General features: G+C 39.9%; 1 protein-coding gene across 1 annotated transcript in view; it reads left to right on the top strand.

The window, feature by feature from the left end:
• The first annotated feature begins 1,659 nt into the window (after positions 1-1,659).
• The window catches only part of LOC150011430 (glutamate receptor ionotropic, NMDA 2B), a 106,046-nt gene continuing 85,026 nt past the window's right edge, over positions 1,660-22,679 (top strand). The window contains exons 1-2 of the mRNA XM_090275110.1: positions 1,660-1,664; positions 2,503-2,617. Of these exons, the coding sequence (XP_090131236.1) occupies positions 1,660-1,664; positions 2,503-2,617 (120 nt within the window). The remainder of the gene's footprint in view (positions 1,665-2,502; positions 2,618-22,679) is intronic.

Below are 22,679 nucleotides of genomic sequence, written 5' to 3'. Positions count from 1 at the left end.
TCCATTTCTTCCTTCATTCTTCCTCTCCCATCTTGCTTGCTTTCTTCTAAAAAAGAGATGAGACTAAATTTTGTGTGTGTCTCATAAACTTTCTTTGAAGACTTCTAGAAATTATTCTAAGCAATTCAGTATAGTAGTTAACAACATATTTTCCAACTTAATTATTGTTTGTTTGTTTAAAATATTTTGTTTTATACTTTTGTAGTTGTAGTCCATGAAATGAATGATACAAGGCTTTGGTTGGAGTGTTGAAGTTGTTGAAAACTATAGGAGACATGGGCTTGAGCAAGCATCACTGGGTGAGAGGTGAGAAGCAGTGCAGGGTATGGAGCAGATGCAAGCCATTTGGAGCATTGGGTTGAATTAGGGATGCTACAGTTTTATCAATTGGAAATGTCCAGAGAGAGCAGCCAAGGGGATAATGGGAGGCAAATTGAAGCCAAAACATATGATAACTACATGAAGGAACTGGAGATATTAAACCCAATGTGGCATATGAGGATAAGGGTGGTATGGTAGAGAGGACATGGGACTGGGAATGTGGCTTAAAATGTTATTTCTGCTCCCCGTTAGCTGTGGAACATTGGGCAAATAATTGGACCTCTCTGTACTCCAGTTTCCTTGTCCATGAAGTTGAAATTGTCAATTTAAATGAGCTTAAGTTTTCTTCAAAGATTAAATTTTATTTTATAAGGGCTACATGATAAATGTCTTCAAATACATCAAGAGCTCTCATGTGAAAGAAGGATTAGACCAAGACTGTATAATATCCAAGGAGGAGACCAGGATCAAGGGCTTGCAGGGCAGCAGTGAGATGGCTACCTTGAGGGTTAAGGGCAGAGTGATAAGCTCCCCATTAGCAGGAGTATTAAAGAAGAGCTGAGGGGCCCAATCTATGATTCTGTAGAGGGTAAGTATAAACTGCAAGAAGTGATAAGCTAGTTGATTATGTAGGTTGCTTTGAGTTCTGAGACTCTGGGGATCTCTACTTTCTGAGATCTTCAGAATTCTTCATGTTTGCATTTGTGAAGCTACACAAGACCAGAGAATGAGAGGCTTAAAAATCCCAGGCAGCCCTAGAAGTGGTCCATGAGAGTTTGGCTCATGATGCCTAGTCAACTTTATCACTGTCTAAAGGATGTGCATCTTACCAACCTTGTTGCTTAACCTAATGTTACCTGAGAGTGGGGAGATGGACAGGGCAGGGGAGAGCAATGAGGGGAAAATTGGGGCAACTGTAATTGAACAACAGTAAAATAAAATAAATGGGGAAACAAAGGAAGAGTTTCACAGTTTCATTGAATGAGAAGACTTAAAAGAGGAACCTTTAAGCTGCCTCCTGATGCTTTCTTCTCTCTTTTAATATAGTATTAGGAAATCATTGTTGGTCACATCTCAGCCCTTCAGGACCTTCATGGCAATGACAAGATAACCCTTTTGCTTCTTAGCAAAGACATCTCACAGTAGCATCGGCCCAAGGCTCCTGAGTAGCATGTCTTGTGGACACAGAGCTAATCAGTATTGATTCCTTGGGCCATTATGGTAAAGGGACATTAATTACCGTCAGCACAGTTGCACTAATTTGGCTGTAATGAGCACGCCTGTGGGAATTCCCAATGAGGGAAATCTTCATTAGATCAGAGCAGCCAACAGAGTAAGATGGGGTGAGTGGGAGGTGCAGGTGTTGTGGAGGAAGGCAACTTCATTGGTCTGACTAGTTATTTCCAGAGTTCCTGGTAATTTATGAGCTTATACCTACACCTCTCTGTGAAATTCCCCTCCCTCGTTCTTCCTTTGCCCCTAGTATTTTCTATTCACTATACACAGCATAATAACTGTGGTTCCCAGAAGACGTCTTGTGGAACCAGGACCCTTACTGCTGGACTCATCTTGCACCTCTTAGAAGTATGGGCTAGGCAGGATCTTAGCAAGAGATTAGAAGCCTCTGCATGTCTCTGGGAGGTGGAGAGATCCTAAACACCAATATGCCATCTTTCTTAGCAGAGAGTTGTTTTGGTACACTCCCACTTTCTTTTCTTGTTTCTACCACCTCTTCCCTTTTATCCACTGCTGTTTAAAAAAATATTGTTAATACAATGAAGGTTTACTATGCACCAGGCCCCAGGGAAAATTATCTCACTTAAGGCTTATAAACCTAATAAAGTAGGTTTCTTTATGACCCCGGTTTTTGTAGAAAGAGAAAAAGAGTGATGGTCCAAAGGCTAAGTAATTGACTTAGTTATAACTATATATACTAAACTCAAACTTGGTGCCTTTATTTTAAATTATTATATTATCTTCTCATATTATTCCTATTATGTGAAAATTTGATGGCTCTACTGAGTAATCAAGTGGAAGCTGGAGGAGTATCACATTTCACATGGTGTTTGTTTACTATCTACATGTTTATCTCCATCCACCTTTCTCTCTATCTTCCTAGCTATCTTGTTCTTGACATACCTTCTTCATACTTTTAACCTTCATTTTATTTTATCTTTGCAGGTATCTGATCAATGTCACTTTTGAGGGGAGGAATCTGTCCTTCAGCGAAGATGGCTACCAGATGCACCCAAAACTGGTGATAATCCTTCTGAACAAGGAGAGGAAGTGGGAAAGGGTAGGATATCTCTTTGGCAATTCTCAAGCACACTGGAGGGGTAGGGGTGGGAAATTTTGCAATACATGAAATGAAAACAGTTTCTTGGTTTTGGTCTCTGAGGTGGGAAGCAAGAAACCAATACTTGGAGAACACATGAGAAACCATTTCTCAAATTTGTATCTTCATTTTACTACTGCATTGGTTAATCAAGAGATTATTTTCTTTATGTATTGCCATTTTTATTTATGGTGTTTCTGAATCTTAACTTTGTTTTAATGGAAGGTTACACGTGTACAACGTAACACAATTCGGTGAAGAAACTGTGTCAGTGGTACAATTTAGAAGTTGTGTCCTGCATGGCATACCGGGGAGGCCCAACTTTTGAGTGGGCGGGTATGGATTTACTGGGATTGGAAGCTTGTCATGCCAGGCTCTTCTCGGGGTCTGTCTCACTGGTACCTGATCACAGTGTCTGAAATGCTACCATTAGAAATTAATTTCTGTAGGTGCCAGACTGCCTAGGTTTAACCCCCAGGTCCCCTACTCACTAACTTGTCTACTTAGGACCTTATACAGATCTCTTATCTACTCGTGCCTCCAATTTCTCTTCTGTAAAATGGGAATAATAATGGCATCAATATCACAGGGTTGTTATGAAGATTAAATATATTATTATATGTAAAAACCTTAAAAAGGTGCCTGATACGTAGTAAGCACTGCATAGGTCTTAGCTTTTATTATTATTCCTGATTCCTAGTTACCTACAAAGGTTCCTGAGAGCAATGTCATCACTGGTATTTCTCAATGTGTTCTGTGGGGCACTGTTCCCTTGAGATGCTTTGCTGAAAAATGGTTCTGCAAATAAGTAAGGCTGGGAGATGCTACCTACTCTTTCTTATTCTGAGAGATTCTCAGAGCATATTAGCATTTGAAAGTTCAGAGGTATCTTATAACAAAGAAACATTTAATCTTACTCAATTTGGCAATTCCCAAAATTATTTTAACATGGCACCTCTTTGTTCCTGAAATTCATATTCTGTGAAACACATTGGGAAACATTGATTTAAAGCAATTTCTACAGACTCCATGGTCCAATTGGCTAAGAACAGGCTTTCAGATGTCAGCATGACTCTTATTAGGATGGAAACCAAACTATCTATTTCTAGAGAGAGTAGCCAGAAAAAGAGGCCAGAGATAAACTTGAAATTCACAGTCTTGTCACAGAGAACCCTAGACAGGTAATATGTGACTGCTTACCTATGGAACTGGGCCTATGTGGCTCAGGTAGTAGAACCTAGGACCTTATTCTTCACATTGAAAGACCTCCACATGTCATGTTGTTCCTCATTTCAGGGCACAGTATAAGGCTTGCAGTATGCCTGGTGTTCTTGATTAAAGTTGCCCTCCTTTCTCTGAGTTATCTTTTATTCAGAAGTGGTTGTTCACTTGGTTCCTTTTCTTCATCCCAATCAAGCTGATTTTCACTGCTCTTGTAGAGAAAAAATAATTTAAGATGTGTGCTGGGACCCTCGTGTATAACAGGCACTTCTGTATATCTCCAGAAGAGGAGTTATTAATAACTGAGGACTCATGGATCAGAAGATGTCCAGCTGGTGTAGCTTTTGTGTAGTAGACTCATGATTAGTGTCTCAAGTATGGGGCATCTCAAACTGTCCTTTCATATGTCTTCTTTTCCTAAGATTTTACTTATTTACTTTTAGAGAGAGTGGTTGGGAGGGAGAGAGAGAGAGAGAGAAACATCACTGTGTGAGAGAGATACATTGATCAAGTTGCCTTGCCCCCAACTGGGGACCTGGCCCACAACCCAGGCATGTGCCCTGACTGGGAACTGAACCAGTGATCTTTCCATTCGCAAGCCAGGGTTCAGTCCACTGAGCCACACCAGCCAAGGCTCAAACTCTCCTTTATTAAAGAGACACCACTTACTGTCACTTGTGCTGACTCCTCCGCCTTAGGCTGGAATCTGAGGCCTGTGGTCTCCCTTCCTTTCCAAAATTAGATCCTCCTCCCTTGGAATTTGGATCCCCTTTCTCCTCATCAGTTCTACCTTTATTCTAGCTCTTGAACTTATTCCTTACTTTTTATATGATTGGGGAGCAATGTGATGTGTCTCCATGTCCTTGATGCCTACCTTTGTCCTTTCAGATCAGTCCTAAACATGGCTATAGAATAGGCTCTTAAGGCACAATTCTGATTATGTTCTTTTTCTGCCCCAAACCCACTCAAAGCTTCTGTGGTTTACAGATTGAATCCAAACTTTATCTATTTTTGCATTCAAGGCTCCGATCCACCTTCTAACTCCTGTCTTTCTCTTCTTCATTTCCTGTCTCCCCATCAAGCTATATTGGACTCCTCTCTGTTCTGAGAGTGTGCCCATGCCCATACAGCACGTCATGAGATTTCTGTTTTCCTGGGATGAATTGTACAATTATACCAATCAGAACCTCCTTTGAAACTCAATTAAAATGTTGCTGTCTCCTCCCCTGACCTTTGACTGAGATTGAATCTCTCACTGCCTTGTCCCCTGTAGCTGTTGCCCATACCTCTGCTCTGGCGCTCCTCACACCTGCCTGGGTTAGAGCTTCCAGAGGACAGAGGCTGTGTCGTTGCTGTGTCCTCACAGCAACCGGGAAGAGTGTGCTGCATAGAGCAGTTCAATAGATGGGTGTTGAATGAGTGAGAACCATTACATAATAACAAGAGTCTAAAATCCATCATTAAGAATCCAAGTGTGTGCTATTATCCTTGATACAGTAATACAGTAGCTGTTCTTTTCTTTTTTTCTCTCTTTATTTTTTTCTTTATTTTATTTTATTTATTTATTTTTTTGGTGAGGGGAAAATAATATCTTTATGTAGGTTGAATTTTCTAATGTACTGAGGGAATTTATTATATAAAGAAATTATGTGGTTAATCATTTTGTAAAGCATTTTGGGAGGAGTTGAAATCATAGAATAGAACATTTTTTATATTGACTTGGTTAAATCAGAGAACACTGCTGAAGAGAGTAGCCTTTAGTGTTCACTGAGTTCACAGAGCCACACAGCTTCCAAAGCTGGAAACCCTTGTTAGGGCTTAATTATGGGCTAGAAGGGGTGGCAGGAGCCAGGCACAGCTCCAGGGCATGTCTGAGATGTGGTGAAATTGCACTGTGGGAAGTTACACCTTTTCTTCCACTGTTACCCCGGCCCCAGAGCCCTTCTGCACTCTCAGGATTCCCAATACCACTCCAGAAGGCACCCCTTCGTTCAGGGAAGATTTAGTGTCTGTGGACTCCAAGAGGCAGCTACGAGGGTAGGATTGAACAGGGAGGAAATAACACTGGGAAGGTAGCTTGTGGTGGTGAACACACAATACAGTGTACAGATAATGTGCTGTAGAGTTGTGCACCTGAAACCTGTATAATTTTGTTAACCAGTGTCACCCCAATACATTCAATGAGAAAGGAAAAAAGAAGATAAGTAGGGAATGAATCTAGATTTATAGAAAAACATGGACTAGGAGACTGAGCTCTCAGTCATGCTCCTAACTAGCTGTGTGACCTGCTCTTTTCACTTTTCTAGATCTTTCTTTCCTCGTGCCTAAAATCATGGCCTGAGAGTAAGAACATTTGTAGGGTGTTTTCTAGCTCTAACTTCTGGGATTACAAATGCACATTGTAAACAAATAGGTGCTTGGAATGAAAATCAGAAGAGAGCTGGAGCATACAAAAGAAACTGGAGTTTGTTTTTAAGGGAAATAGCTCCCAGGGTACATTTGTCATTCTTGCCATTTAGATAAATGCTGTCTCCTCAGAAGGCCCCCTGTTGACCTGAGAGAAAATAGCCACCCAGTCACTTTATCACAACAGTCTATTTTCATTTTCTTCAATATACTCATTATCTGATGTTTTGTTTATTTGCCTGCTTGCTAATTTATTGCTTGTCTCTTCACACCAGGATGAACACTCCATGGGAAGAAGGACTTTGTTCTTGCTTTCTATAATTCTTACACTTAAGAAGAGTGTGCACTCAAAAGATAATTGTTAAATAAATGAAGAGTCTGTATGCTTAGGAGATTTAGAATATTGACCAGCCACTTTACTTCTACCTGAAAGTCTCCCATTTAGACAGTGTAGTTTACTGAAGGGAGTGTGAGAGCAGGTACAACTCCCACCTTTGGAGTGAGTCCTCAGCGCCAGCAAAGGACTGGCGGGCAGTCCCCCCACGAGACTCCATTTCCAGGAGGGGCACGCTGAAACAGCTTCAATGAGCAGGCCAAGGAACATTCATTAAATTGTTGGTGTGAGCCATGTGATGGCATTTCATAGTATTCCATCACGGTTTTCAAAAGCATTCTCAATGCTACTCATGAGTTTTCTTTCAGCAGTCCAGGCCATATAGTCAATGGAACTGAGCGTGGTTTTGGAAATCAGAAAGAGCCGAGTTCATGTTGTCATTTGTCAGCAGGGTAAACCAAGCGACTGATATCACCTGAGTCTATTTCCATTTTGTAAAATAGGGTTTTACATAAAGCTGTTATAAATATTAAAGGAGATTTTATAGTAAAACGACAGTTAATAGTGACTGAAATACAGCCAATATCCAGCAAATATCAGTTGGTAGTCTCCACCCTCCTTGTGTAATTTTAAGGTAATATTTGCACATGGTATAAAGTCAAATGATATTTTTTAAAAAGTCAGATGGTAAAAAGAGTGTCTTCTTATCATCTGTGCTCCTTTGTTCCTCCAGGCCCCTCCCCAGAGCAATTATTATTTCCAATGTCTTGTGTATTTGCTCTGAAAATACTCCAAGCATATACAAATTTTATATATAACTCATTATCCTCCTTTTTTAAAACAAGTGGAAACTGCTCTTCTGAACCTTTAATGGGACACTATATAAGTAGCCAGTGAGGTGGCATGGGGGTGGGGTTAGAATAGCAAAGAGATCTCTAGGTCAGAATTATATTCACAGAAAGCCAAGCACAGTTCTCTGGTATGTAGGAATGTGGAGAAGAACATTTAAAAAGGAAACACAGACACATACACATGCAGGCATAGCATAGCGAGTTGGAATGGTGGAAAATAATTGTGTGCAGAGCAGGTTCCATTGTAAGTGGGGGACAGCTGCATAAACTTGCATTAAAAACAGTCTGGCGCAGTTCCAACAAGCATTCAGGCTTCTGTCTTTATCAGAGCCTCTCATGATTTGCTTCATTGCTACTGCTCTCTGCTTCCATTTAATCGTTCCTAAAATGGGGATAATAAAAATGAAATGCAGTGGGGGTGTGTTCTGAGTAATGACTTCAAGAAATGATGATAGTGCATTTTCAGGCTATAAGATGTAAACAGGCCTTAAAGAAACTGTCTGGGCCAGAATGACTGAAAAATATGTATGGTTTGCATCTCTGCTTGTCTTTTCCCCAAAGAGGCAAGATGTGTATTTTATAAGCCCACTGCCTCTCCCCTGCCTCACCTACCAGAAGATACCCTTCGTTATGTAGATTATATGCGGCTTCTTCTTTGGGTTTCCAGTCACTATTTTAAGCTAGCAATATCCAGAAGACCACACTAACTCCAGGTACAGATGCTCTATGGTACTAGCACCCAAAGACTAGAGTGATCCATTTGGTGACAATACTACAGAAGCCAATCACTGCTATGACATAGTCCCCTTGAAAGCTATTGACTGACAAAATAAAACAACCTTGCATGCAAGCATACACAAAAACTGACAGACTATTCGTGAACACAGGGACCACATTTATTTGGTTTTCCACTATGTATCTGTGCCCAGGACAGGGTGAGATTGTAAAGTAAGCCAGTACATATTTGGTGGTGGCCCAGACACGCCTGTGCAAACCCTGTCCCACTTCCCAGCCTCAGAGGAGAGGCCAGGGAGTATCCCTGCTCTCTCCAGACTCTACAGAGGGGGTCTGAGGAGGTGAAACAGAAGCTCCTCATGTCAGAGGTGTTTGTTGTGGAGCTCCTGAAACCACCATCCCACAACATGCTATTTTTGCTGACTTAGAACTGAGTGTTAATAGGCATCATTGGATTAAGGGATTAGAAAACAAGATCTATAGAGAAAGGCTGTGGGAATTAGAGTCGTTAAGGGGAAGAAGAAAAGGCAATGAGGTGATGACTTACTCTCTTTAAATGTATGAACAATGAATGATTGTTCCAAATATTGAGACCAGCTATTCACTTGCTCCTCTGAGATAGAGGAGCTTAAGATCAAGCCAAGAGGATTAATATCAGCTATAGGGAGAATTTCATAATAGAGAAAAGTGTTGAGTATCAGAGCTGTTAACACCATGAGGAGATGAAATTGGAAGTCCTAAAAATTGTATATATTCTTATCGCTCTGTAATGTACAGTCCTGCCCAAAGCCAACACACGAACTGTACATGGCGTGGAGAGTTTTTCTTCCTCCCTTCCTTTTCCTCCCACACATAGTTATTGAGCACCTACCATGAGCCAAGCATTGACGTCACCAGTGTAGTTTTTCTAGTGTCTGGGGGCAGGGGACGGGAGTGTATTACAAGGAGAAAAGTTCTTATTGTGACACTTAAAGTTTCTAAACCTAAGTTGATTTTTAATTTTATTATTGGATATGGAATAACAGTTGGGTGGATAGTTCATATTTCTTGGTTAATAAAGATTCTGCTAATAAGTATTTTCTTTATGACAATGATTTATAGATAGGCATACTAGATTACATATTTTTGTCTATCTTTCTGAGCTGTGGTTTTGATACATTCTCACATTCAAGTGTTCCATTCTTCTCGTTCCCTGAGCTCCAAGAACCAAGCCCATCCCCTCTGCCTACACTGGTTTTGGGGTTCCAGAAAGAAACCATTAGGGGCTAGCCCCTCAGAGTAGGAGGTGTGCCCTTAACCCACAAACTCTCAACACTGCTGTTAGACTTAACCCACAAAGTGCAACTTCTACCCCCATATATGTTTGTAAAATAATTTAAGGAGAAGAGCAGGATGTACTGAGAAAATAGAGTTCAGAAACATAATTTCAGAAAGGCTGATTGTCTTCATGTGCCTGTTGTCAGCCACTGAATGAAAGGATATCGTCGGCAGCCGTCCGTCTCGAGAGACGATGGTGTAGCTTCTTAAGAGTCTATCTGCACCGCCGAGAATGGCTGTGCAGTCCGACTCGGGAGTGACACGGTATCTGTCTCCTCCCGTGTTGAATCGACATCTTGCGATGACGCTGAAGCTACAGAGCCTGGGCAGGGTGATATGGAGGGTCTGCTGTTGCCCATGCAGCAGACCCCCCCTCTCTTCGCAGCTGAAGGGTCCAAGGGAAAGACGGAGTCAATACAGCTTGGCTTCAGGTGCACCGCAGGAGTTGCCGGTGTTGACTACAACGTCAAACCGCCTTAGGGACTCCGGCTCCGGATTTTCTGTCGGGGTTTACTCCCTTAGCCTTTCCCCTGAAGAGGTATGCCACAAGGCAGCGGAGGTTTTTTGGAGTCAGAGTTTTCCTTCTCTGATGTGCCCTGACTGGAAGATCGAACCAGCGACACTTAGCTCGCAGGCCGACGCTCAATCCACTGAGCTAAACCAGCCAGGGCCAAATGAATGAGTGAAAGGATAAAACAACAAGATAATATGGGTTGACTTTAATTTTGAAACCTGCACATGTCAACAGGGAGAAAAAGCAGAATTGAACCCAGCCACTGAAGTGCTGGCTTAATGAAACACGGTAAAGAGGGAAGTATCTCTGGGGCCAAAATATGGCTTTCATCCATCTTGTTTACATTTTATTGAGATTTTTATTTCATGACAGTTAACTGTGGTTGGCTCCTGAGTCCTCTAAACTATCTTTCTACTTCCTAGGTTATAATATTTTATCAGTAGTGCTATCGAAATAAATAGGAGAGTAGAGGCTAGAGAACTCATGTTAATAAACAAGTTAAAATACATTTATGATTTTCTTATTACTATATAAAGGTAATTGATGCTTATTAAAGATCTTATGAGGGATAAAATAAAATTTACCTATATACACACCTACAAAGAGTTAGCATTTACATTTATTCTATTTCTTACCAGTGCTTTTATTTTTTCTGTGCATGTTGTGATGCAATAGAACAGGAAATATAATACAGGGTGGAGTAAAAGTAGGTTTACAGTTGTGAGTTCACAAAACACAGAGTTTATTCTAGTACTACTATATTAATTATTGTATTATTTTTCCATACGAACAACTGTAAACCTACTTTTGCCCCACCCCATATGTGAAGTTTGCAATCTGCTTTTTTCACTTACTATGATATTGTAAACATTTTCCTATTTTATTAATATTATCCAAAAGCATAAAACTTAATGACTGCCTAATAGTCCATTATTTGGATATAGCATGCTTCTTTAAACTGATGCCTCATAATTAGACACTCATCTGTTTGTTAAATAGAGACTCTGGTTATCATATGAAAACAACTTCAGAGTTTTTGATAGTCCAACTTTGATGCCATAAGACTGCTTTTCAAGGTCACTTTTTTTGTCATCTAATATCCCTAAACATTAAAAAATGACAGCCTTAATTTGAGAATTTCTTGGGTAATATTAATTCACTAACAACCAATAGACACATGTGCAATTGTGGGGAAGACTCTACTTTGTGATTAATGGTCTTTATGGAGTCCTGGAGGGTTTTCTCTTTTTGATCATCTGACTGAATGTGCTGTCCTCTAACTTTGCTGATAATAGTATTTTTCCCTAGGGTAGTTACATCACACAGAAAATGGGATTGGATATGTGTTCTGTGTCTGTAATCCTCATCATACTGGGATCATCTTCTTAATGGTTGGAACCCTGTAAAATTTAGGCCCATGTTCTCAAGAAACTAGTAGGGCTTATGCTTGGTGTGACATTCTTTCTAGTGCTGTTTCTATTCTTTCTGCCACAAGTGACCCAGGAAGAAAGGAGAGCAGCCCTCTTCTTTTACCAGTGGCAAGAGCACCTGGCTAACTCCCGTACCCACAGGCTGATGTGCCTGAAGACTGCCTGGGACATAATACCAGCGTACTACTGTTTTCATACCTTTATGTATTTCTCACCAAACAAGCTACTTTGTGCATATATTAATAGCATATTGACTTTTTCTGAGATTTGAAATTTTACATTAAAGTATAACATCTGAATATCCTTCATATACAAGCAACACTTTATTGACCTAGCAACAGGAAGATTTCTGCTGTGAGTTTTTCCTTCAGTATTGATGGATTGGTACTAGCCCACACACAATCTCTCTCCATAATCCCTATTTATAAGAGCTAGCCAGGAACAGTGTAAAAGTAATTCATGTACGCAGGGAGAAAGGCTCTGATCTTGGCATGTTAACTCTGCTAATAAGCCTGCAGTACAAAGATTTGAAAGGAGGCATTGGCCACTTAAGAAAATAAATTGTCTTAAAGGATTAAAGCCATTAATAAAAAACATGGATACAAATCTCTCACAATAGCCAAAGAACTCAGATTATTTTGGGTTATTTTATTATTGATATCTTTTCTATTAGAATTAGTTCTATTTATAATATATATATTTTTAAACAAATTATATATATTGTTTAAAAACATATATTTATAATCTCACATGTGAGAGAGAGAGAGTCTTGAGATGGCTTGGAAGCTCTCACCTTGCTCATGCGACCCAGGATCCAGGTATCCATTGCCCATAAAGACGTCCCACTGCTGGTCCTATAGGCATTTCAGATCATAGCTATCAGCTAACTATCCTGAATGGTTAAACTTGAAGTGACTCTGTGCCAGGAGAATGGTGAGAAGGAAAGTGTGATGCTGGAGAGGCAGATAAAGAGGAGAGGGCTCATGTAGAAGGCCGTGGTCGGAACAGTGATAGACCTCAAAGAGGAAGAAAACCATTCTTCACTGCTGTATTTCCCAGGTGCACAGCATTCCCTGTTCACACGAAACTCCTCTAGATACCTTTTCATTTTCTTCTACTTCAAGGGTTTGGTGTAGGGCATCTTCTAAGATCATCATCTTTGGCTATTCTTATAATAATATGTGCCATTTTTCTTCATTGATCCCACAGGGAAGGGAGCTTTCTGGCAAAAGAACAGAATACCAGCTCTCAGATAGCACTTCTGGTGGACATTTAAGCCACCTCAGCATTCCCTTCATAGAACAGGGAAAAATGCTATTTTCCGGATAGGAGTTGGGAAACATGTAAATTTCTAGAATAGTCTAGCCTGGGATTAAGGGATTTTAGGAAAATTTGGCCATTAGCATATCTGACACTTACATAACACCTTATTGGCAATATGCTTTATGAAGAATTTTAGCATATATCACCTTGTTCCTATCTTTGATCAATATTTGTATTAAAAAGTAAACTGAGGCTCAGAGAGGACTCACTGTTTACTGAAATTTACTCAGTTGAGGAGTGGCTGAGCTGGGCATAGTTGTTTATGTCTAGCTCTATTTAAGTCCAGTATTCTTTGTGCCTTAATACACAGAGTATGAAAGTACTTATTCCCAATATCAGTGGGAATAAGTTTATAGATTAGAAGACATCTCACCATGAAGACATGTGGGCTCTATCACTTAAGAGTTTTTAAACTCTGTATGAGAAAATGGTCCTGCATGGGGCAAGGAGAGTAGTTAGCCCATACTGTTACTGGCTGTTTCAGTGTAACATTTTCCTGAGATTAACAAAAATGAAAAATGAAAGAGGGAAGGAAGGAGGGAGAAATGCGAGAAAGACAACAAAGGTATAAGGATGCTTTTCTGCATCCCTACATCCCTATACCTTCTCACTATCTTTTATTAAACACACATATGCACACACACACCCTCTCTTTTCAGTTGAGAATATCTTTCTTTCAATAACCAAGGCCATAACTACCTACAGAAACAGCTATCTAGGTCCTGAGTTTATAGAGGGGGTTCTCTAGGAAACAGTTATCATCTGCCTTAAAGCTCTTCTAAAGTGCAGCCACCATGGTTGGTGCACTGTGGCCACACAGCCCCATTGATCAAGACAACTGCTGGAGGTGCAGAAAAAATGTGGGAACACCAGGGGGAATTTAAAATAGCTGACCTACAAAATAGTTCTTAAATCTTAGTAGGAGAGTGATGTGAAATTTTAACTTTGTTTTTCATAAAACACAACAAGCCAAATATTTTGTGAACTCAACTAGTTAAAGAGGAGTTTTGGGAATCTCATAAGACTGGATGAAGTGTCGTTTTATATATATGATAGAAAGTCAGAGCAAAACTCAGCGAGTAGGAACACTGATCTGTGATTCTCATTGCTACATCCATGTTCCCCTAAGTGTGATTGTGGGTTTCATTGTGGTATGTGAGTTAATTTAAGAAGGATGAGTATTTTTTATTTAACTAACCATCCATTTATTTTTATAGTCATTTTCTGTCTTTGCCTAGTGACACTATTCTCACATTTACAATAATATGATTTTTTAAATAAATACATTTTTAAAATGAAGGTTACTTTATATATTAAGTTAAAAATAGTGTAGGTGGTACACAGATGTGGCAAAAATTGTTACAGTGGTATTTGAATGAGTGAAATTTGGGAAATGCTTCCAACCCTGGCTTTCAAGTCATGGTGTTCAAACGTACCCATGCCTCTTTTTCCCCTTCATCTCTCTGCATTTATCCTGACATGCCAGCATAATTGCAACTAATCCTTCTCTAATACCTCTTGTACTTTGTGCCTACATATCATGGCTTATGCTCTCCCTTTAACCTTGAACTTGTTCATTGAGGCACAGTGATTTATCTGAAGTGTAAATAGATGTGGCTCTTCCTTTTTGTGCCTCAGTTTCCTTATCTGTAAAATAGGAGAATAATAGTGCATACCTCAGACTGTTGCTATAAGTATCAAATAAGTTTTAATTCATGTAAAATTCTTAGCACAACATCTAGCATGTAGCAAGTGTTATGCATTTGTTCAGGGAGCTCACTTGAACCTATGATAATGCAGTTGAAATTGTGTTCAGAAATAAGGAAATAGAGGGAAATGACCACACAACAGAACAATCTTGGATTTTGGCCTCAGTTACTAAATGGAAGAAGCTGGGAGACAGCAAATAGAATTCTTCATGTACTTGGTGATAAATTAGCAATGAGCAGGCTTTCTTACTTTATTTTTGAACAACTTTTTCCACAGGGATTTTAAAAAATTGTCTTATAAGAAAATAGTGGCAAAGTCCACAACAGCACAGCATTCTGTGCTTGGGCTCATCCCCCAGAAATCAGGGAATTCAAAACGTCAGCTTAGATTTAGCAAGTTGTGGGTTCTCAGTAACCATTACATAACAACCGAACACAAATTAAGCAATAATGACAGTTTATGAAACCTCGTAATGTGTCTTTGTGCCATTTGATCTCCTTGGGTTTGTTTCATTGTAATAAACCGCAACTTTGTGGTTGAAAATAAAGAACTGCCAATCTCCCGTTTATGGCTCCCTTATTGAGTGGTGGGTAGATTGGCCCACAACCATTAAAGGAAATCCTCCCATAAAGGAAAGTGGTTTATGTCAAAAAATATGTCACAGTCAAGGTGGACTGGTGAAATGGAGAGTGAATTATAGTAACAATTGAGACCCGAATAGTGTTTTACAGTTTTCACCAATGATTCCTGAACTGGGAACCCTGGACAAACAGCATGAGCATCACTGGGGAATTTATATGAAAAGTCAATTCTCCGGTCCCACCCCAGAAGCTCTAAGGTTGAGGGCCAGCAATCTGAGTTTTGACCTATAAAATGCAGGGATAGTTTATCACAGATATTTCCTTTTCACGAGGAGAAGAGAAGTGTCTGTTTAATGGATATTTAAGACCACCACTCTGTCATTGTTCTCTGTTCTCATTTTATTTTTTGGCCATTAACTTTGAAAGAAAACTGAATCTTTATTCCTCCATGAACTGGAGGACAGAGCCACAACCCCAGCAAGAAAGAGTTAAAGCCTGTCTCACTCACTCTAGCAGGTTCTGAACTACCTGTGGTGTTCGGCAACTGCTGTAGAGCCTCCTTGATATTAGGCTGACTGTCTGGGTTTATTCGTTCAGCAAATATCTCCTGAGCCCTTGCTAAGTGCTAGACACTGTTCTGGGTGTTGGAGAAACAGTACTGAATAAGACCAATAAGTCCTAGCAGAAATGGGAAAAGAGGAAGATAAAAATATACACACATCCGTCCTGTGGCTCAGAAGAGGGTCTGTAGTCTCTATATAAAGTTTCTGTAAAGTAGACAGCATCTATATAAAGTTTAAGCAAATAACCTCAAGGAGTTTATGCCTTGGTGAGGAGAGTTGCACAACAAACATATCAACAAATAAATAAACACGGTCTTTTCAGGGGACGCCAAGTGCTGCTGAGGTGGTGAGACAGGCTACAGTGGCTCCCTGCCGTGGCATGCCGGCCCCCACTGGAGCTTTTGGAAATGGCTCTATTATTTGGAGTAAGTTGCCGGTTAAATTTCTAAGGAGTTTGCCCAATGGCTGCTGTTAGAATTTTAACTGGTAACTTATTTATAGTAAAAAATAAATAAAATAAAATAATTCCCACAAGTTATCTGCTTAAACTTTATATAGATGCTGTTTACACAAATTTTATCTAGAGACTACAGACCCACTCCTGAGCCACAGGAGAAATGTGTGTATATTTTATCTTCCCCGTTTCCCATTTCTGCTAGTTTTTAGAACATAGGAATGTGACTTTTTCTAATTTGACACATCAGGCTATTAACATTCCAATGTTTACACTTAACCCCCCCCCCAAATCAAGAAGCATTAACTTTCGTCATTTAGTAAGAACTGCATATTGTAAGTTACCTGCTATTTTAAGTGACCGTGACATTCTTTTGTAAAAATTGTGGCAATTATTTCATTTCCCGAATTGTCTCCACTTGATCCTGGAGTCAAAATGTGAAGACCTGGTCAAGACGATTAGGAAAGGTCACAAACTAGCAGTCCTCAAACTGCTTTTGGATCACACACATGTTCTATGTGGCCTAAGAGAGACATATTGAAGATTAAATTCTTTTTTAGCGCTGCAAAATTTAGAGATTGCATTAGAACTGCACACTTCTGGATTTCCTGAAAATCAGGAGAGTGGCAACAACACTGGGCTTACCTTCCGCTGGGGCTTGGGGGGAAGGGCATCACCTTCTCTGGATGGAGTACGTGCTCTCCAGTTCAACACAGCTCCCCAGTGTCCCATCCTTTTTATTAATTATCTACCTGGTTTCTATAGACATTGTAGTTTGCAACTCCCAGAATAGCGATGAATTCAGAAAGATTCAGTCCCTGCTTAAAATCTAAAATGTATACCTTGGAAATGAGTACATTCAGGTATTTATGGAGCAGACACAGCCTTTGGATTGCTTGCTATCATTCACCATGGAGCCTCCAGGGAACAAATGAGAATTCTATGTGCTGTCTTAATGCATCAGGACACAGGGAAATCAGTTCTATGTTATACTGAAACCCCCAATTCACCTCAGAATGGTAGAAGACAAAAGGCACTACCTGTCAAAAGGTCTTTCTATTCGTCAGACAGTGAAACACAGAAATGTAAACTTGTAATGCGCTAAAAGGTCTTGGGCATAGAGAGGGTATGAATTTCTCTTTTTTTCTCGGCTAAGTAACAAATTATTCTGTAGTGGGGGAATATCCTGGAAAGGCTTCATAGGCATGACCTTTCAAGAGGAATTTGAGTGATTCAAGGGCAATTACCTGGCAAAGAAAGGAAGGCTTCAGCAGACAAAAACAAAACTCAGCCAGAAGACCAGGAAAATGAAGGGAAGGGGATAGGCAAATGAAAGGAAAAAGATGTGGAATGGGAAAAACTGAAATTAGAATTGAGGGCAGGACAAATGTCACATCTTAAGAGCAGAAAACTGACTGCTGATAGCAATTAAAGAGTGACGGAGTCTGAGTGGAGAGAAAGAGCAAGATGATTTCAATTGCACTATTCTGATTAAATTAGAGGAAAGAGAAAGAAGGGGAAAATACAGTCAAGAAGAGAGAAGGTTGAAGTTGTCCAGGTAGGAGAAGAGCCACACTCAGATGAAATTTTCAGCATTCAGGATAGAAGGAAAGGGAGTTAATAATGAAAGTAAGGGCATGTGTGTCTTTATCTTTGTGCAAGTGCTGGTAAGGATGTAAGGGGAGTGCTCGGGTCTCTTTCTGTTCTGGAGAAATGGCATTTTAGATGCCCAACTCCCCACCCCACCCAACTCCAGAAGTTGGAAACACTCCATCTCAGAATGGAACTTCCTATTTGCAAAGAAGTACTTTGAGTACATCGCGTTTTCTTCTACTCTGCAGAGCTCAGATAAACCTATTGGCATTTCTGCTGTCCACGTGAAAGCATCATCTCAAAATCCACCAGAAGGCATTGCTTTTGTTTCCTGTATCTAGAATTATCACATCTTTTATCAGACAGCTTTAGTCCAGTGCAAGAAACACATACTGATGGGCTTCTGAATGAAGAATCCTGTGCTAGCTGCTAAGAGGAAATAAAGGTACACGAGACACCCTTGTCTCAAGAAATGTACCCTCTTGTTACACAGATGTTATACAGGGAAGAATATGATTATGGTAGGCAGCCACCGAGATGACCCCCAAAGATCTGCACTTATATTTTTATCCTCCATGGATTATTGGATACTTAAAATACTATACTTAAGTATAACATCTTAGAGGATGAAATGCCTTAAATTGTGATTTTAAATGTATCACACATAAAGTTACAGGCTCTCTTTTTCAGAACTAGAGGACTCCTGTTCCATCTTGAGTAATAAAACCTCTTTTTTATGTAATAATAATTTTCATTTCTGTCTGATTACAAAAGTATAGTCATTTGTCATTAAGAAAAAGGTAATAAAATAGAGAATGACATAAAGAAGAAAATAAAATTCACCTCAAATTCTACCACCCAGAGATAATTTCTGTTTACATTTGGTCTCTATCATTCCCATATTTTTTCTATTATGCTCTCATCTATTATAAGTGTGCTTTATAAATATAAAGACATATTTTATAAAATTGAGATGTATTATACATATTATTTTATAATCTATATTTTCCTTTAACAGTGTTGTGAATGGTATATTTTAAGTATAAGAAATTAAAATCTAAAAATATAAATATGATATAAAGTATATTGTTAAATATTTATCCATTTCTTATTATTTATTTACCACATAATTTTTAGTGCTATCTATTATTTAGAAACTGTGTATGTGTGTATATATGTTATAAAATTTGACACCCGACCCCTATCCCCATGCACAAGGTGCAAAATCTTGGCCATGGTTCATTGGTCTGAGTGTGTTGGCAGTAGGAAGAGGAAGATCTGTCTTTGTTGGCGTTTTCTCTCTGTATCGATCACTTCCTGGTGAACTACTGGAGCGGGGAACAAACACCAACAGGCATTCTGGAGAATGCCAGGACACCTGCCTCTGTTGGTTCTCCCCATATCACTGAACATGAACTCTGCTCCTTTCCTAAGCCAGTGCAGCTCTCTTGGGACTGACGTTGTAGTTGCAAATCTGCCTCTTGGTGCTCTTTCCTAAATGTCTTTTTAAACATGCTCAATAATAGATGAGCACCTGGGCTCTTCTTCACAAAGGAGAGTGCAAGCAGTTTTTAGAACATGAAAAGGCCATTTGGCCCTTTAGAGATAATGCTTGGAACATCCCCAATTCCCCAGAACACCATTTAATAACCAGTCGCTCTAGGCAGCAAATGATGTGTCTGCGCCTTGTTGCTCTATCTCCTCTCTGGGTTGCTTTTTCAATCCTGGACTCAATTTTCACTGAATCTGTGTAACCAGTCTGCTGGCAGGGATGTACTCAATCCCTTTCCCTGCTTTCTTTCTCTATCCTGCCTCTCCTTGCTGCTGCATGACTCAAGCAAGATGTCCATATTCAATTTGGTGCTAGTATTGGAGAAATAGGGAGTCCATTCCACTTGGCTTATCAAGTCTTGGCTCTGCCATCAATCTACGGAGTGACCTTGGGCAAGTCACTTAATACCCCTGGGCATCAGTTTCCATATATATATAAAATGAGATAGTTACATTAAATCCCTAAGATCTCTTCTAGTTCAGACAATCTGTGGTTTCAAGTACACTTTTGGATTTTCCACACTGTTCTGACTATGGCATATTTTTAATGACAACTATTTATCCATTAATTAGATATAAGAATTGCTTACTTTTAGAACTTCATGTCATAGATGGTGCAGCTCAGTCATTTGGCTCCATAGGCTTTGTTAACAGCTACCCTCCAGGAAGGGGGCTAGGAAGGAAGGTTGAATTTTTCCACTGTCACGCTTCTGTTGCTGTTTTAGTAATTTACAGTACTAATGATCCAGAGCAGCCTTCTTTGGAACCTTGTTACTGAGCAATCAGAGAAAAACCTTTGTCTTCACCTTATGCAGGTGGATCACTTGTGTCCCTTTCATGAAAGAGGCTGGTGATTGGAGTCAGACACTGAGTCACAGGTGCACACACACAGACCACCAAAAGTGCCCACTGCAAAGCAGCCTCATTATTATTGTTTTATTCTGTGTTTCTGGATCTTGGTTTGCAAATGACCACTCTGTGTGATTCCTTTCTTCAAAAATTACAAATGATTTATAGGGCTTTTTTTCCCCCCTTCTTTGTAATTTGAAGTCATTATTGTAAATTGTATGTTCATGTTCTGGTTTATCATTTGTTCAGCCAATTTTTAATTAATGCCTACAGTGTGCTGACTTTTGTTCTCCAAGAAAGGGGTGTGAGGGAAAATTGACAGATAGATGAGGAGAGAGAAAAATTAGGAAAAAGAAAGAGGCTCCAAGAGAAACTACATAATTGGGGAAATTTCTCAAAATGGATGAGGAACAGTGAAGACTCTACCTAGGACAGAAAACAGGGGAAATGAAAGGAAAGGCCTCAGAAGATATAGGGAGTCAAAATCCTAGTTAGTACCAATTCTTCTTCTATAGAAGATTCTCTGAAGCAATAGGAACCCTGGCTGAGAGATAATAAAGTGTTAGTAATAGCTACCTACCACTTTTATAATAGGTCAGTGTTTGTAAGTCAGGCACTGTTCTAAGCAGATTACTTGTATTAACTTATATTAATCTTCATAATGTCTTTATGATGTTGGTATTTAAGATGAAAAAACACCCCCCCCCACAAAAAATGTCATGAGGCCCAGAGGAGTTTAGTGGTTTTCTGAAGGTCACACAGCTGGAAGGTGAAGGAGTCAGGATTTAGACTGTGCAGTCAGATTCCAGAGACTCTACTGACCACGGCATGCCACTGAATGCAGCGTAGGAAAAGGTCTGGTCCCATGCACGTTCTGTTGGGGGTGCAGAGTGGGTTCATGCGCACTAGCTCCCGAGTTCGCCTGATGCCTGCTTCCCTTTCCCATCAATTTTTGCTGCTCTGAAATTCAAGCCTCATGCTCAGTGTTTGTCAAATCTGTCCAGCATTCTGCTTTTGCCTCAGGAGTTGAGTATAGTCATCACAGGCTGGGTTTTGTGGTTCTCTCCTGAGCCGAGGTGGGTTAGAACAAACCCAAGTGAAGCCGTGGCGTTTGGCCTGCAGGTTTACTGGTACCTAGAAAGAGATATGAGTATTATGTGGCATTTGAATACCTTGGATATCTTGTGCCTGGCGGTTTTTCTTGTTTGAATGGTGATTCCTTCAAAATGATAATGCAGCTATAACTCCCCACTAATTTCTAGCATCTCCAGATGTCTCAAAAGTGCATTAAACTAAACAAGTAAAACAACTGACCTAATTTAAGTAATTACTAATTTATTTCTTTTACTGGGGGCGGAGAGGGGTGGTGATGGTGGTGGTTGCTGTGGAAGCCTGACAATTTCAATTCCATAATTCAGTGGAAATATTGTTTCTTATTTTTCGTACCCTCTCTGGGAGCCTCTTTTTCTCTAGTTTGTAAACTTTCAGGAAAGTAGCCAGAACATGGGGCAGAACATCATCTTCAACCTAATTGTTCTTAAGCCTCTGACTGGGCTTTGAAAAACTGGAGGCAACTCTAGCTTTACTTCACTTTAATTGCCGTTGTAGTAGGTGGACAGAAATGTCAGGACCTTATTTATCTGGATAGTCCCAGCCCAGAAGTGCAACACACACCAGCAGCATGGCCAGAACTGGGCTCCAGAGCTCTTAGCATTTTCAGCTACAAAAGAGAACAGAGTCAGCATTTGTATACAGGCACTTGGCAAAAACGAAAATAAACTGTCAGAAACAGAACCGGTTGACTCATTGGCACCAGGCAGTTTGGGGAGCCAGTGCTAAGAATGCCCTGTACATCCTCGAATTAGCATTACCTTGCAAGGCTATTATCTGAAAGTTTAAGCAGAGACCATCAGATGTAAAGCATCAGCAACATATTTTTTATTTAATTTTATTTTTTGATTACATTCTATAGTCAATGTTATTTTGTATTAGTTTCAGGTGCAGAGAATACTGGTTAGTAATCATAAACTCCATGAGGTGTTCCCCTGATGTTTTCAGTACCCACCTGGCACCGTATAGTTATTACAGTATTATTGAGTATGTTCCCTGTGCTGTACTTTACATCCCCGTAACCACACGTCTGTACTTCCCAATCCCATCACCTTGTTCACCCAGTTCCCAAGCCCCCCTCCCCTCTGGCAACAACTAGTCTGTTCTCTGTGTCTATGAGTCAGCAACAGATTTCTTAAAAGATGTGCTTTATGTCAAGAGTCTCACTCTGGTTTTTTAGATACAAACAAGTCCATGGGATTAGTTAACCATCACTTAGGTCTTTTATTCCTCAGTTTCTGACTCCTCAGCGTTCACACATTCCAAATATTTTTCTACACCAGGGAAGGTTTTCTTTCTCTTGTCACTTTCTATCTAGCCCTGCAATGAGCTTCTTATTGCATTTCTCATCATACTCATTCAAGGAATAACACTTACCTCTTCTATTGTACTTTTTATCTGAGGGTTCCCATTGAGCCCCGTAGTAGTGAGGGCTCTTCAGTATCTGGTTTAGTCAAAAATCACCCCCCAAAATGGCTGCA

This window comes from Furipterus horrens, unplaced genomic scaffold, assembly GCF_987537825.1.
Source record: "Furipterus horrens unplaced genomic scaffold, mFurHor1.1.pri manual_scaffold_4, whole genome shotgun sequence".
In the NCBI taxonomy this organism is placed as follows: Eukaryota; Metazoa; Chordata; class Mammalia; order Chiroptera; family Furipteridae; genus Furipterus; species Furipterus horrens.
Note: the sequence above shows the minus strand (reverse complement) of the source record. Positions and strands in the feature narration are given on the sequence as shown.